General features: G+C 39.4%; 1 protein-coding gene across 4 annotated transcripts in view; it reads right to left on the bottom strand.

Moving 5' to 3' along the window:
* The window catches only part of PRORP (protein only RNase P catalytic subunit), a 53,814-nt gene that overhangs the window by 18,782 nt on the left and 19,071 nt on the right, over positions 1-15,961 (bottom strand). For all 4 annotated transcript variants that reach the window (XM_049825474.1, XM_049825475.1, XM_049825476.1 and 1 more), the window contains exon 5: positions 9,494-9,601. In XM_049825474.1, coding sequence (XP_049681431.1) covers positions 9,494-9,601 — 108 coding nt within the window. The remainder of the gene's footprint in view (positions 1-9,493; positions 9,602-15,961) is intronic.

Consider the following 15,961-nt stretch of genomic DNA (forward strand, 5'->3'; position numbering starts at 1 on the left):
GAAGTCACAGGTATTTGAATGAGATCTACTCTTTATATTAACACATGTAAACACATTATTTTAATCTAATTTGATATAATTTAGATTCATACCACAGATAAAGGCGTGATTCTGAATTAGTCTGGAGACTATTTTATTTTTACTTTTTTTTTTGCCCTGCCTCCTTCCCCCTCCCTTGTTTGGAGGAACTGCACAAACATACCCTTAAACAAAATAAGTAAAAGGTAGAATAGGGATAGCCTCTTGCCTGTCACCTCTGCGTCTGATGTACAAAATCAATACCGGAAAAAGGTGATGATAACTGTTTGATGCAAAAGGTCACCTGTAATGGGCAATGGTATTTTGGATAAGAACTAAGAGTTCCTACAATTTTTTGTAAGTTCAATTTGAAACAGGAATTCTTGTGAATTGGTTTTAAGCAATCATACTGCCAGTGTGATCGTGTTCCCAGTGTGGAATTTTAATCCTGGTGAAACTGGTCTCCTAGATTCAAAGAGGAGTTCCTACTTCCATGTTCCAAACAACATAAACCAATCAGTTTATGAAGAGATTTAGATTAAAAGCTATGGACAATTGTACTTGACTTTCTATGAGTCTAAGATTACACCCAATAAAATTACTTTAACTTTGGTTTTAAACTTCACTGCAGATTGTCATAATTTTATAACCTCCATTTAAATATATTTAATTACCTACATGTAAATGTCTCTTCCACTCTTGCTCTACAAGTAGAATGCAACTACAGAAAAAACAACAAATGCCCTTTAATGGATTGTTGGATCATTAATCATTATGCCAATATACTGAAATCCCTGGGAATAACCTACTGTTCAAAAAATGTAGGCTTTCATAACTTCATAAAGAAATCCAAATGCAGTTTAGGCTTTTGTTTCATTGTACCTTTTCTCCTTCAGATAACACAGCTTCCAAATACATCTTCTTTTCTACTTTTACTAAAAATAGCATGTCAGATGTAAAAGCCAAGTGTGAACCAAAAATTGATTGCTTTTCTAAATATATAAATAAATCCAGATGTACATGAATTAATGCAATCGTTGTTCTGAGGATTTTACCTACACTACCTTTAAGATGACACTAAAACCCAGCACTCCTCAGGCTCAAAACAAATATTTATTCTTACACAGAAATGGCCTATAGTAACCCAACCTTCACATTTTCTGGCCTGCTTCCCATGTCTTAATAGCACTATAGTCTCTCACTATTATGACACTTCCCATACAAGAATCACTTCTAAAGAAGCTGTTCAGTACCCTAAAGACCAGGTTTCTGATTTGGAGGCCCCGCACACCTCTTATTGCCACACTGATAAAATTCCATGATTAGGTCAATCAGTTGGGCTGCCCAAAGAAAACTCATCTTGTGGTTTCTGAGGGAGAAGTGCCAACAGCAAGATAGAGACTCATCCAGTTCAGAAGACACCTTCATTTGACTTCATCACCCACCTTTTAGCAGGGCTTCCCTACAACATACAACAACCTGTTGCTACAGTTACTACATTCACTGGGACATGAATCATCAAGGCACGTTCATTCTGCTCTGCTGAATTTCAAGCTTATATTCCAAGTGATTAGAAGAATTCTTGTTACGAAAGGTATGATGTAATTCCCCTCATAAAAAAGGAGTGCTTGGGTGCTTCTGTACTTACCTTAACTTTTGATTTGCTGTTATTGCCAAATACAAAGGTAGAAATTATAAATGCCAGACAGAAACTGATAGAGATCGTTAATTTAATCAGAGGGGTTTTATTCAGTTTTATAGCCGGCAACAGAGGTTACAAATAGTAAGGGGAGGCAACACCACGAAGTACCTGACTTTGGGAGAAAACAACAGGGAGAAGTTGTCAAAATGCTTGATAGTTACATTTTTTAACATGCTCAGTTTCTGCTGCTGTATTCACCAGGAAACGCAAAAACAGACTGGAAACCTCTGAAAGGAAAAATAGGTGCTTAGAGTTGACCTATTGAGGCGACTCTATAGTCACCGATAGAGGCATTTAGTCAGGGAATCCTGCCAGCTTGCCCCCCATTTCACAAGGTTGGGAAGTTAAAAGTTTTGAGAAAGTTTCCCTGTATTAACAGGTAGCCAGCCTGACTTTGTATTTCCTTTCTTAAGAAGACCTATCTACCTCCTACTCTCCCCTCTCAGTGCTGCAGAAGCAGCAAAGGATGTTGGAGCATACCCCTATGGAAAGAGCCAAAGTTGGTGGCTCAAGGTACGTAGTCAGCACACGCGTTTCCTTGGTGGAAGCATACATGCCGACCACTTGCAGAAGTACTTCCAGAACCTCTGACACACTGATGTGCGATACACCTTCACTTACTGTGTACTGGTATACCAAGTTGAATGTATTAAATGCCCTTTTATTTCTCTTTTAGACACAAATGGAAACTGTCAGGTTTCAGAAGAACTGCGAGGAGAGAAGGAAGACTTGCAGGCCAGGCCTTTCCCCTAGGTTTCACAGGCAAATAAGTCTAGTCTCAGTCACCTCTCCTGAGAAGCTTAACAGCCTTAATCTTCTGAATCTGGTGATCAAAATTTTCTAGCCTGATCTATTCTATTTTAAGATGGCCCCAATATAAGGGGTGAGGGGGAAGATTTCAGCATATCAGTATCAATCTCTCATATGTGGCTTTGGAGAAGAACTTGACTCGTCCACCTGCTGAGATATTCAAGGAACCCCAGAAATTAACTGATGAGAGATGAACACAATGCTGAATGTTCCAGTCACATATCTCTTAACACTAAAAACAGGTGACGTTTCAAGGGTACCCCTTAGTGCTTGAACTCCTTTCTCTTCTAAGATCATGTTACACAGAGGCTGAAGGTGATTTTCAGTGAAAACACTGAAAATCTTCATATTTACGATTTGTGCAATGCTTAAAGGAAATGAAAGCACAGGTCTAAAGAATGAAACACATGTTACAAAGACACAAATCTCTCCAATCTTGAGCAATAGGGCAAATGTTTTGTTATCGTGGAAAAGCAAACTTGGACTACCATTAGAAGACGGGGGGGGGGGGGGGAAAGAGACGGAAAAGGCTAGGAGCAAATGAACAAACACACATCTGACTGCTTTGTTGAGTGGTAAGACAAGAGTTGGTGGGCGGAAGAATTGATGAACTGTCACAGTATGACAAATAAGACCTCTGTTGGATGTATTGATTCTGAACAGAGAATGACTCATGGATCTACTTAATTCTTGCTTCATTTACAGACAGTAAAGTACTTGAACAAATCACAGATGCTGCCAAATGAATCAAAGAAGAAAAAAATTCTTTTCCATGCATGACTTTTTTGGGGGCAAATTCTTAAATAACTGTTTGTTTTGCACGACAGCTCATAAGTAGCACTCATATTTTGTATCAAGTATCACTGTCTCGGTAATTGTGCAGTTGATCTCTCATATGCAAAGTTGCACAGTTAAGACAGTCTTCAAGACTGGAAAAAATTACCACATGAAAACCTCAGCATATTAGTACATGTATTTGTCAACTATATATGTATCCACAGGTGTTAATTTCTTTGTGTGTTGTGGCCTCAAGATAATTTTTAGTAAGCGGGACCCAGGAGAGAAAGTTTTACTATCTTCCCCAAACACTAAAGGCTCCAATACTTTTTTTTGTTTCCCCTTTTTTCATGATAGAGGCTTTACAGGCACAAGAGAAGAGATTTCAAAGAAAAAAAATTATGCTTCAAAATTGATGTGGGTTACTAACCCAAGAGAATGATGGGTCATAGGTGCCCTATTTTGGGTTTTTCTTCCCCTCTTTTTTAACTTTAACTTAATTTGAAGCGTTATTTTTATCTTGATATTTGTCTTTATACTTGAAAACGAGCCTTGAAAATGTGAATAAAGTGCATACCAAAATGATGGTTCTCAGCTGAATTTATGAAGCATAATTCATCAAGGTTCTTCAATTCTCTGGCCACAGCTGGGGTTTTTTCAAAAATGTAACAAGACCATTCACCATTTTTCTGTACACTAGTATCCTACATCCTGGTTTTCTCCCCTATCTTGACGACACTTTTTTCTCACTCCCAGCTTTCCCTTCAAGGCTGCAACCTCTCTCTACCCACTCTTTCCCATACTGCTAAAGTAGGCAGGGAGTCCAGGAATAACTACTACAGAACCACTAGAATAACTAAACCGAGAATATTAGTTTTCGACTTTGAATCCCCTTGATACTATTAATTTAAAAATATTGAACATACAGAAAAACAAAATGCAATAATCTGTTCTCACATGATTACTACGCCACTTGTGACCACACGATTCATTTAGTCAAAGAACCCTTCTCCAATTCAGAGAGAAGCCTCCACTCAACGAGTCTGCTGCTTTTCCCCTGCAAGACACAAGCAATAGCTGCAAGGCGTGTCCCCCATCCCCTCTGCCTGCCACAGAGCACCCCCAACTACAGCAGTCAGAGCCTGGCTTCTTGTGGCAGCCGGTGAGGTGCGGGAGGGCATGTCTGGTAGTTTTGCTGGCAGGAGCTGACTGCTGCTGCAGGCAGGAGGTGTGGTAGGGGTGGCATGCCAGCTGCTGCCACCAGACTGGGATGGGATGGGAGGGGAACAGCAAGGATCTGGCTTTGTCAGCTGTTGTACAGGCCTACTGCAATTTACATGGGAATTATATGAACTTGTGTAGGCCATTTATAGACATGCTGATTAAGTTTGGGAGCAATCACTTTGAACTATCTGCCAAGAGCAAAAGCTATTCCTTTGTGTGTTGTCAGCCTTAAGGAACTCAATCTGGAACTATTTTACCAATCTTTTAGATGCCTGAGTTTAATACAGAGATTAGAGAGGGTGAAGTTAGGGCAGAACTGACCCCAACTGCCAAACTGTTTGAAGACAGGAATTGTGAGTTAGCTTTGATCCAACACACATTTGAAATATATATACAGTTACATCTAACACCAGCTGGGTACAGCTAAAAAAGGACCTCATTTACCATATACCAATCTCAATGTAAATTAAAAATAGCATAGTACACTTCAAATTGCACTTGCTGATCATACTCCCTCACCCCTCTCTCCCTCGCCTCCCCACCCCAGCCCTTCACAGTCTAGGGGCAGCTGGAGCACAGCTCATCATAGTGCCTTCAATCCTTTCCCGCAAGCAAAGCGAGATACTCCAGAGCCCAGATATCCTGCTTGCATTTGGATTGCCCCTCACTTCCAAGGAATACTTCTACAGAAAATTGTGATAAACAGGAAAAAAGACATCTACAAATTATATAACAGTTTGTGTTTAGTAAGAGAACTAGACAATTACTGTGTGGAAGTTCCCTCTCTTGACCTTTACAAGGTGAAAGGTGGAGGCAGCAGAGGACAGGGAGTACCAAATGTCATTGTGCTAGCTAAGGATTTATGTAATTAGATACATCTGGAGGAAAGGATTAACTCAACGTCATGATACAGCCTGAATCAACTTTGCTAGTTAAACTGCAAGGATATCTCAGTTTATAAACTACCATGTTTGCAGGACAAACAGTGACTGAGTCATCAAGGCAAATACGCATCAGGTTCAGCCTTAAACAGCAGCATAATGAAGAAAAAAAAATGGAAAAAGACAAGACTGAATGTTTTTAGACTTTATGGGAGTTTGTTTCTATTGTCTGGATTATACAGCAAAAATAATTTCCATTCTATAACACCTTTTAATCTGTAGTCAACTTCAATGTCCAACTTAAAATGCTGCACTAAAGAAGCAAAGGGTTGAAAAGAGGTGCTGGCTAATGTCCAGTGTTGCAGTTTTACAGTCACTGTGTGTGCAGTGCCTTCATATCAGATGATCTCACTCTCAAAAATCTTTGTTCCCACCCTTGTGCTACCTCCTCTCTTTGTCAGTAATTGATGCAGCCACATGGTGATATGTACCAGGAAACTGACCTAGTATAAAGCTAACCTGGAAAAAAAGGGGATTGTAATTACAAACCCACAGTTTTATATACTAGAGAAACTGCCACAGAATATTGCTGTAAATCTGCCAAGTCAATAATATTCATGACGATCTGCTAAGTAAGTGCTGGCTGTGAGGACTGATGTTGCCTGGGGCTACTGGAAGTCACATATCTAGTTTTCCAGAATGTCAGAACACTTTGGGAATTAAATGAGTTAAAATCATTCCTCCAACTTCTACTTTTTTTCCTTCTCATCCCTCAAGGCACTTGTGCCCTGTCCACACAACCCAGCCCCTTCCCAAGATGCCTAAGGAATGCCTAAATGGAATTACAAATCGCAGGATGTTTGAAAAAAGAAAAGAATATTCTATCAGTGTTTTCTTATTTTAATCATGTGACTATGAGTTAGCTAGAGTTGGTCTTCAGCAAAACAGTTACAGTTCTTAAAGCTAAATCACAAAGTGGAACAGTATTTTTTGTTAAATTTAAATAAAAAACAGAAAGCATTTAAGTTACCATATTATTGTCACATAAATCTTAAGCCTTCTCCTGTGTTTAACAATGTCCTTTGTTTTGCTATTCTCTCTAAATCACATAAGGGATGTGGTCCAAAACACCTAACAATTTGCACATAGTAACGCTTACAGTGTGTTACAAATGGAGAGCAACAATCCCATTTTCTCTTTTAACCATTGCTGCACACTAACTATACACTGGAACAGAAAAGTTTATACAACAATATCCTGACTGGGTCCAACAGCTGCAGTAATGAACCCTTGAAAAGAGCACAGACTGACTCCTACCTGGAGACTTAAAATAATTTAGCTTTTTTACAAGTAAAACACAGGTTGTGCAGCTTTTAAACACAGGTCCTTGGAAGTACTGCTCCTTTATTACCTCTCAAGTCGAACAGAAGAGGTCACTAAAGAGTCACAGCATGCCCCTCTTCTTCAAAATGGGCCAGTCATGCTGTCCTAGTCAGCCAGCTTGACCTCAGTGGCCTTCACTCTTAGCTTTTTCCATCCTTTGTGCTCTGACTCCACCTTCTCTTGCATTTATTTCTCCTCTCCATCCCCTCAGTTATGCATTATGTTTCCCTCTGTACCTTGAAGAGTTTAATAAGGCAGGCCGTGAATACCCCAAGACCTGCCACTCCGCATTTTCCATTCAGCTGCCTCTGGCGTGAGGATAGCAGCCTCCAAAAGAGGATGTTTTGTGGCAAGAGTCAGCCCTCAAAGGACAGACTACAGCATTCAGAGAGGTCAGCATTCACAGATGGGGGACTACTTGGCAGCAACACCAGTAACCAGGAGAGCAACACATGCAGAGATTCCTGCGGCCTTCCCTTCCCTCATCTGGAAGAAAAGTTTGGAGACAGAAGAAAGGATTGCTCTGCTTTGCGGGTTGTTTTCTTTCTTTCTTTTTTTAGCAGTCTTGGAAAAAAGAGTTCTTACTCTTACAAGAACACACACTCTTGTCAGAAGTCTCCAAAATAAGAACAAAGACACAGTCCTTTCCTGACATGTTACAACACAGAAGTTCAGAGTCATGAAGAAATAAAAGAGCATTCGCTAGGGTCTAGCTCCATCTCACATTTAAAAAATGTTTCTAGTTGAAAGAAACTGGAAACTCAATAGTTAATACTATAATCATGTATAAAGGCATCTATCATAAAAAGTAATTTAAAAGTACCTCAATGAATAGAGAGGCCTAATACAGGAAAAAGTCCTTAGTAGTTCATGTGTCTAGAAGAGTACTTCTTTTGGGCAGTGAAGGAGCTATTTTGTTGCTTAGACTGCAAACATACACTTCCCATACCCACTATCCAGCCAGTGAATATCTAGAGGTATAAGGCAGGAGTAATGGGCATGTCCATCCTATCTCATGTGGGGACTCCACACTCTCACAAACAGGATCCAGATAACCGAAGCAGCAAAAGACTAGCTGGTGGAAACTCCAATGACTAACATTTTTTGTGCATGACAAAATGCAGTAATAAATAACAGCAACATAGTTGGTAGAACAAGTAAATCTTAGCTAAGAGAATCTTATTCTGGAGGTAAGATGGGGTGAGCCCATGTTACTGTTCTGTTGCACAGGAAGGAAAGACAGATCTTCCTAAAAATCTTCCTCATCTGTAAATATGTGGGATTCAATAGAGATCTGATCCGTATCTATATGGAACAACCTAAATGGAAAGTTGATGCCTCCATATGGTCCTTCTGGAGCTCCCTGGCATCATGGATCCCAAAGTCCTTCCAATACAGCAGAAGCTAAGGAGGAACTCAAAGGCAGTTTTTGCTGCTCAGCATGATAATACCTCCCAGTAAGATTTCTGATGAGAAATCAGCAGTAATTATCCATCAAAACTAGGCTCCATTGCCTCCAGCTTTTACAGACCATTCAGGATCCTGTTCAGAGCTCCCACACTGAAGAAGGACATGGTTTCTCTTCCCCCTCTTGGCAGCATAGATCTGTCTTTCTAGATCTTAAAACATTGTGCCACTACATGCTGCCTGGGATTCTTCTCAGATAATCAACACTTCCCCCTTGATCCCATCCAAACAACTTGTAAACTTCCTTTTCTATTTGCATAGTAAGGAAAGTACCCTCTTCGTGAGCCAGTAGCTCACGAAACTTCACTGCTGCTCTCAAACATCTTTCAGCAAGCTTATCTAACCTCCCTACCTCAGCTGCTTTCATCGACATATATGAAAGCATATCCTGCTTAAGAATAGTTTTAAAGTAGTTCTTAGAACAAAAATGTATTTCTTGTAATTACTAGAAGTAAATTACTTCCTTTATTATCAAACTCGTTTATAACAGTTTTAATCTCAAGAGCATGAAAACTTAAAATTCTAGCTTTGGAATATATGTGAGCAGCTACTTTGTTACTCCTAATTTAAAGTAAATATTTGATTAACAAAAAAACCAACACCTTAAACCATTTCTTACTGAAATGCTAAAAGGAGTACCAAGAATTCTCAATAATAGGTATTGGTAAAACCAGCAGGATTATTCTTCTAAAAATCACCAAGTGGAAAGAACTGAAGCCAGTTTGAGCTGCCCTTGTAAGAACAGGACTCAAATGCTTAAGATAATAGGAGTGAAATAAAGTTTAAACTTGTACAGGATGTGGTTTGAAATAAGTAAGGGGTTATTTTAAGAAGAACTCTTACCAGCATAACTACATTAGACTAAATTTTCTATATGGTAGATTTACTCTGTTCCCCAAAAATCCCTATTACTATGACAACATACACACTCACACAGTGTATGCCCTAATAATGTTATTATGGATACCTTAGCTATAACTATGAGCATTGCATATATGAGGAAATTTCGGTATGATTTTTTTATGGCTAATACAGTCAAATATGCAAGAGGAACCATCTTCCCACTAATAACTTTTAATTTGTGAAGTCTAGATAACTCTTTGAACTTCATTGTAACATGTGCTACAAAAATGTTTGATCATTTTCTCAAGAGGATAAGTAATAATGAGGCACTCATTCTTTTACAATCAGCACACACAAAATTCTTAATGAATATTTAACCAGCACTTACATTTTCACAGTGCATCTTTCTGGGTTTTATGTGGGAAACATTGAGTCCATCAATAACAATATCAAATGGAAGTCGATTTTCCACAAATGTTTGAAAGGCTTCAAATTCCTGAAATAAATAAATAAAAAACAAACACAGGGTAATAATAAGTCGAGTTTAACAGAAAGAGATTTCTTTCACTTTTTATTAAAAAAAACCCAAAGCCTAAATGTCTCACTTTTCCTTCGTTGGCTACACTTCACATCTTTACTGGCGTACTTCCTAAAACAACCACACCAAAAAAAAAAAAAAAAAAAAAGAAAAAAACAACTTTAAGCCATAAGCATTAGAGTGGATACTTCCAATATAATTTTAAATTACATTACAACTGAAAACCAAAACTTTACAATCATCCAGATTTTCATTGTAATCTGAACTGTACACTTACCTAAAGATACATGCCATAGTCATTGTTATGCAACAGCTGCAGAAAGAAAGCAACTTTACAAACCAGTAGACTGTGACACTACTACTAACTTAACATCTCCAAGTGTAAAGTAAGCATCATACTTAGTTTCTCCGTAAGAATTCTGAAATCTCTGAATGCCAGTCAATATTTAAATAAACATTCATTTAGAAACACAGCAGTCCATCTGTGAGAAATACACAGCTTTAAGGCTAGCACAACAATGTCAGAAACAATGCAGTGATTGAGCAAACCAACAGCATCCATCCAGTTTTTCCAACAGAAGGAAAACCACAACTGCTTTAGGCTTGAGACCTCATAGGAGGAGAACAGAATACAAAGCTTTAATAAAATCTTCAGGAATTTCTCCCTCGATTTTTGAGAAAAGATTTAGTGTTTTTAGCAGACACTTGCATAAGATTTCTACTTCCTGCTTCTGACTGGTTTTAATAGGCGCAGGAACCCTAAGCCATCCTCAGGGGCAGTCACCTGGTTTCATAAATGACCTTTCTAGCAACAATTAAGACTTACTTATCAGTAACAGAAGTTTCACAGTCCAAGGCTATAAATGAACTTTCATAGGAACTCAAAATAATTGCAAATTTCATGCCTTCTGCCCAAAATTCAAGGAGTACTTTTCTAATCTTGCCTTCTCCCATGTAGCCATATGGCAACATACAAGTCTAAATAAAAAACATCCCCTCAGCACCCAAACAAAAACCTATACAGCATATACAATTCTTCCTCGGAGAAAGGAATGAAAGAAAGAATTTATTTGCCCAGAAAATACATTGCTGTCAGGCAGTAACAAATGATTACCACCTTGAGTCAGAATGCTCACGATATTATACTAGGAAAAGCGTTACTTGTATTAAGAGTACAAACCAAACAAGTGAGATAAGATGTTAAAATTTCACACACAATTTCCAAGGGAACAGAGGCATACTGGTCAAAAGCACACTGAAGAGAACACAGACAACTTGGGGCTTAGTCTAGCACCACCAGAATTAATTGCCTTTTATGTAATCTTTCATTTCTCCATGGCTTAAATAAATGTTATTATTGAGAAAGTATAAAAAGCTGGGCAAAAAAACAAAAAGAAATTGTTGGCACTTGTGAAGTGTTTCCCCCTGCCCCAATCTCAATGTATTTTATATAGATGAATAAATATTCTCATTGCCATCTGACAGGATGGACACAGAAAGGAAGCCACTACCAAAAGCGGTGGTAGGAGGGGGAGGAGAAACAAATGCAAAACCTAACAAGGATTCCTGACTTATGGGCTTATGCCATCCAGTGGACTTCCCCATGGTTCAAAATCACATGAATCATCACTGTAATACTGGATGGCTGTCTGAAATGTGGGAAAGATACAGAGAAGGAAAACACATGCAGACCGAATAAAGGTAAAATAGGAGAGCTTTGAGAGAAAGATGAGTGAAAATGGGCAAGACAAAAGAAAGTGGAAGCAGATGAAAAACACATGGTAAACACTTCAATAGAGAGTTATTTTCCTAATGCCAACAAATGCCAGTATTATTTCACTTAACATGGTTACAGTCAAGTAGACATTTTTATAAGGTGTAGTGTACATGGAATCTTGTCTTTAAGGCCTCAGTTCAATAAAAAACAAACACTTTGTGGAGAATTTTTAAAATGGTATTTTATTTCAAGTGACAATAGTTGTAGAGCACCTCCAGAAGAGGTGGGTTTTCTCTGATGGGCAGAGTAGAGTGTTTTGTCAAGGGAACACTATAGCATGAGTTGGGGGAGCAGCAGGAGAGATCGGTGGGTCAGCGCTCCCCTCTGCCCACTCTTTGCTTGGCTTCCCTCTCCTCTCCCTGCAGGGCAGATGGAGCAGGAGCTGCCACGAGGGTCCTGCTGAGAGGCACCAGGATATGCTCAGCACCTCTCAGAAGCCAGCTCATGGCTCTCTGGAGTCTATTTTTGGAGCTGGGGAGATGCTGCAGCTTTTTCAGTGTTGTTGCCTTGGCCACTCCACCTTTCCCTGCCATCTCCTCCTGTCCATGTCTCCTACTCCATTCTCAACATGTGCCTGACAGTGTGCCCCTGCCAGCCTCTCAGATCTGCTCAATTGTTTTGCCTCACTACCAGTAAACTGTGCAATACAAGGAGAGATGGTTTGCTGGCACAGGAGACTCTTATCCACACAGGGAGGTGAGGAGTTAATAGCAGAATAAGTACAGAAGACAAATGGCCAAGTTTAATTTATGTCACCAAATACAGAAGACTGCAGTGAAAAGCCTTAGACAGACTAAAAATCCCCAAGGATCGGTTCATTTTCTCCTTGCCATCCATATTTCTCCAGCAACACATAAGAGTGCTCCTTCCCTTTTCCAGAAAAAAAAATACATAAACAACAATAAAGAAGATCCGGGTCTGCTCCCCTGTGAGAGTTTTTGAGTCGCCGTATTTCCCATCCTCTCTGGATACAGGGAAGGAAAAGGGCAAAGCCTGGGAATAATCAGATTACATCATCCAGACACAGTACAAAGGGTTACTCAAACACACACAGACTTACACTGTAAGAGTGTACTGGGTCGGACTGAGATGGAGTTAAATTTCCCCATAGCAGCCCTCATAGTGCTGTGCTCTGTACTGGTAGCTAGAAAGCTGTTGATAACACACCAGTGTTTTGGCTACTGCTGAGCAGTGCTCGCACAGCGTCAAGGCTGTCTCTCCATCACTTCCCCCTGCCCTCACCAGGAGGCTGGGGGTGGGCAAGATCTTGGGAGGGGACATAGCCAGGACAGCTGACCCAAACTGACCAAAGGGATATTCCATACCATATCACATCTGCTCAGCAATAAAAGCTAAGAGAAAGGAGGAGGAGGCTGGCATTCATTATTACGATGTTTGTCTTCTGGAACAACCGTTCCATGTACCAAAGCCCTACTTCCCAGGAAGTGGCTGGACATCACCTGCTGATGGGAAGTAGAGAACAAATATTTTGTTTTCCTTTGCTTCTGCATGTGTCCTTTGCTTTTGCTTTATTAAACTGCCTTTATGTTGAACCATGAGGTTTTTTCCATCTTATTTTCTTCCCCTGCCCCCGGCCCTGTCCTGCTGAGGAAGGGAGTGACAGAGCGGTTTTGTGGGCACCTGGCATCCAGCCAAGGTCAACCCACCACAAAGAGAGAAAATATACAATTTGAAGGATGCTGATCTTTCAAAGATCAGGATTTGTCTGGACTTTATGCACATCTTACAGCCACAGTAATAAAGAGATGATTCACCCACAATTCTCTAAAGATATTTCCTTCACTAGCCAACTCTAAGAAGAAATTGAAGATCTTCATTATAAGCCATAAATGAAGTAGAGCACAGCTGCAGCTATGGTACAGCTGATCCAAGAGAAGCCAGACACAATCATCCAGGCAGTACAATGATGACGCGAAGGCTGGTTTAAGCAAAAAGAAGCAAGCTATTCACAGGGGCTTCCCCTTCCAAACAGAGAATGCAATGCGTGATCTACATAAACCCTGGCATGTGCCGCAAGAACATTTACATGGAAACATCCTGCTGCACATGACAAGGGGCACTTCTGATGAATCCTTTCAACACACCAAAAAGTAGAAAAACATATCTCTCTCTCTCTCTCCCTCTCCCTGCCACGCCCTGCAAGTAAGAGCACCAAAACAGACAAAGCAAACCTTACACTGATTTCTGTCTTGTTCTGACCAGGTTCATCTCACAAAGTTTCCAAGGAAAAGTCCATTCTTGCAGCCTTGGAAACACTGCTCAAACTCAATTCATCAGACTTGGCAACTGAAGGGACGAAACTTTAAAAACACATTCAGCACCGCTTATTGACATGACCCTCTTAATGCTTGGAAGCCACAGGAAAGTGTTGCAATGCAGCAAGGCTGTTACCTCACTGCAAGACTTCCCACAGCAGCCAGTGTACTGCATGCACGTGTCTCCCTGCAGCTGGAATATGCGCAACACAGCGGGGTGCTCACCGGACGCTCCAGTGATATCCTGTTTCACACCACATACCAAAAGCAAAGGGAATTTTAAAAACCCCACCTGATTTCATCCATTGCCTAGCTGGGAAAATAGGGGAATGCCAACTACGCAACCACGCGTAATGATTCACTGCACCTTCTACTAAGAAAACTTATCTTTGCAAATGAACACCACACTGACTAAATCGATTTGGAAGTAAGAGCCAGCCATAACAAACCCATGATGGAATTTACCTTGATGTGAAGAATTAGACATTTAAAATAATTTTTTGTTTAACCACTAGCATGTGCGTGGCTCAATTCCATTCATATCTCGGCAAAAGCACAACACAGTCTCGCATTTTTTGGTACTCCACACCAGCTGAATGACTCATGCACTATTTCACCATCATTTTATGGTATGTAGTAGTGCTGCCACAGAAAGAGGTGTTTCTACCTTCTCCCCTCCCTCAGCCATTCATTCTTAGCACACACACACACGTTTTTTGGCACAAGGAGAATGACTGACATGGATGAAGAACTGAGCCACCATGAACAGAGCCAATTAACAGTCTTAGCCTGCACCAGGCTGTTCAGGTCAGAGCACAGAGGTTTGTCCTGGCATGAAAATTCAGCCAGGACATGGAATAGGAAGGAGACTGGTAGCAAGGGAGACTACTGGGATCACCTTTTCCCACAGGTAGCCCTGACTATGCTAACTTACTGGACTGTGAAACTACAACATTTTATGGATTTCTCTCTCAACCTGAGGTATTGCTGCAAAACAATAGATAGAGGTTGGTTTTAAAAAACAGAAGTATAGGAATTATTGTTTGAAAAAGAAAGAAAAAAGATTGGGTTTGCTATTTTAAACATTCATTTAAAAATAACTTTAAAAAAAGTGTGACCTCAGACTTCAAAAGTCTGGCTTACACAGCCAATAATATTTGAAATAGCAGTAGTAATAAATCCAAAAATAGGACTTTTCTGTAAAAGTATTAACACTATTTCAACTTCTGTAAATACATTTATAGGCAGAAATGTATGTTTTTCTTCCAATACCAGTGCACAAACTCAAAAGCACAACAAAAATGAGGGGAGGAATTAATTATTATTATTTACAGATATACTATGTTAAATATGGTAACATAGAAATAAACATCACAACTGAAGACAAAACAAAGAAAACACAGCTAAACAAGCATGTCCTTTGATAAGAGCAATGAGAATAATTAAAATTAGTATTTTGAAATAATTTTAACATCTATAACAGATCTAAGTATACGACAAGTTTCAGATCACAGAAAGGTTAGATCACTTGAGCATTTTTCTCCTCAAGTCTAAATAGGAAATACGTTGGCAGCTAGAAATAAAATAATGGTATTGCTCAAATTCTGCAACAATCCAAAATGTTTACTGATCTAAATGCCAAACCCCAAAGTAATATAACATACAAAGCAGATAAATGAGCAAATCCACAGAGAACTTTTAAATACAAGAAAGGCTATTATGTTCATGCCAACACATGAAATTTGAAAAGAAAAAGAAAAAAAAAGAAAAAATAAAACCCCCTACCAAAACCTATTAAAATCACTGCAGGAAAGGCTGCCTGTCACTTCTTCTAAACAATAAGGTTTATGCTCAATCATCAGGAATGGTGGAGAGACACTAAAATCAAATTAAAAAGTGCAAAACTATGGTATTCAGCATATATTGTTTCCAGAAGCATTCACAACAGTTAAAGCTTTGTACAACAGAAAAAGCAGTGCTTCCCCTCTCCATATTAAGTGGCAACATACTAAAGTGCAATGAAAGAGCAAAGTCTAATTAACAGAATATTATACTGCACTTAAGTATTATGTAACTCTATCCTAAGTATCAAACAGTGTTTTTCAACACCGTAAGACCAGCTTTTAGAGAAGTGAAAACATTCACTTTCTAACAGTTTCATAAAATAAAAAGTGATGGGGGTTGCTTTCTTTTCAGCAATGTTTCTCAGTATCAGAAGAGAAACACAGGAATGAGATTTAGAGTGTGAGAAATAAAATTCAGCTG

The sequence above is a fragment of the Accipiter gentilis genome, chromosome 22 (assembly GCF_929443795.1).
Source record: "Accipiter gentilis chromosome 22, bAccGen1.1, whole genome shotgun sequence".
NCBI classification, from domain to species: Eukaryota; Metazoa; Chordata; class Aves; order Accipitriformes; family Accipitridae; genus Astur; species Astur gentilis.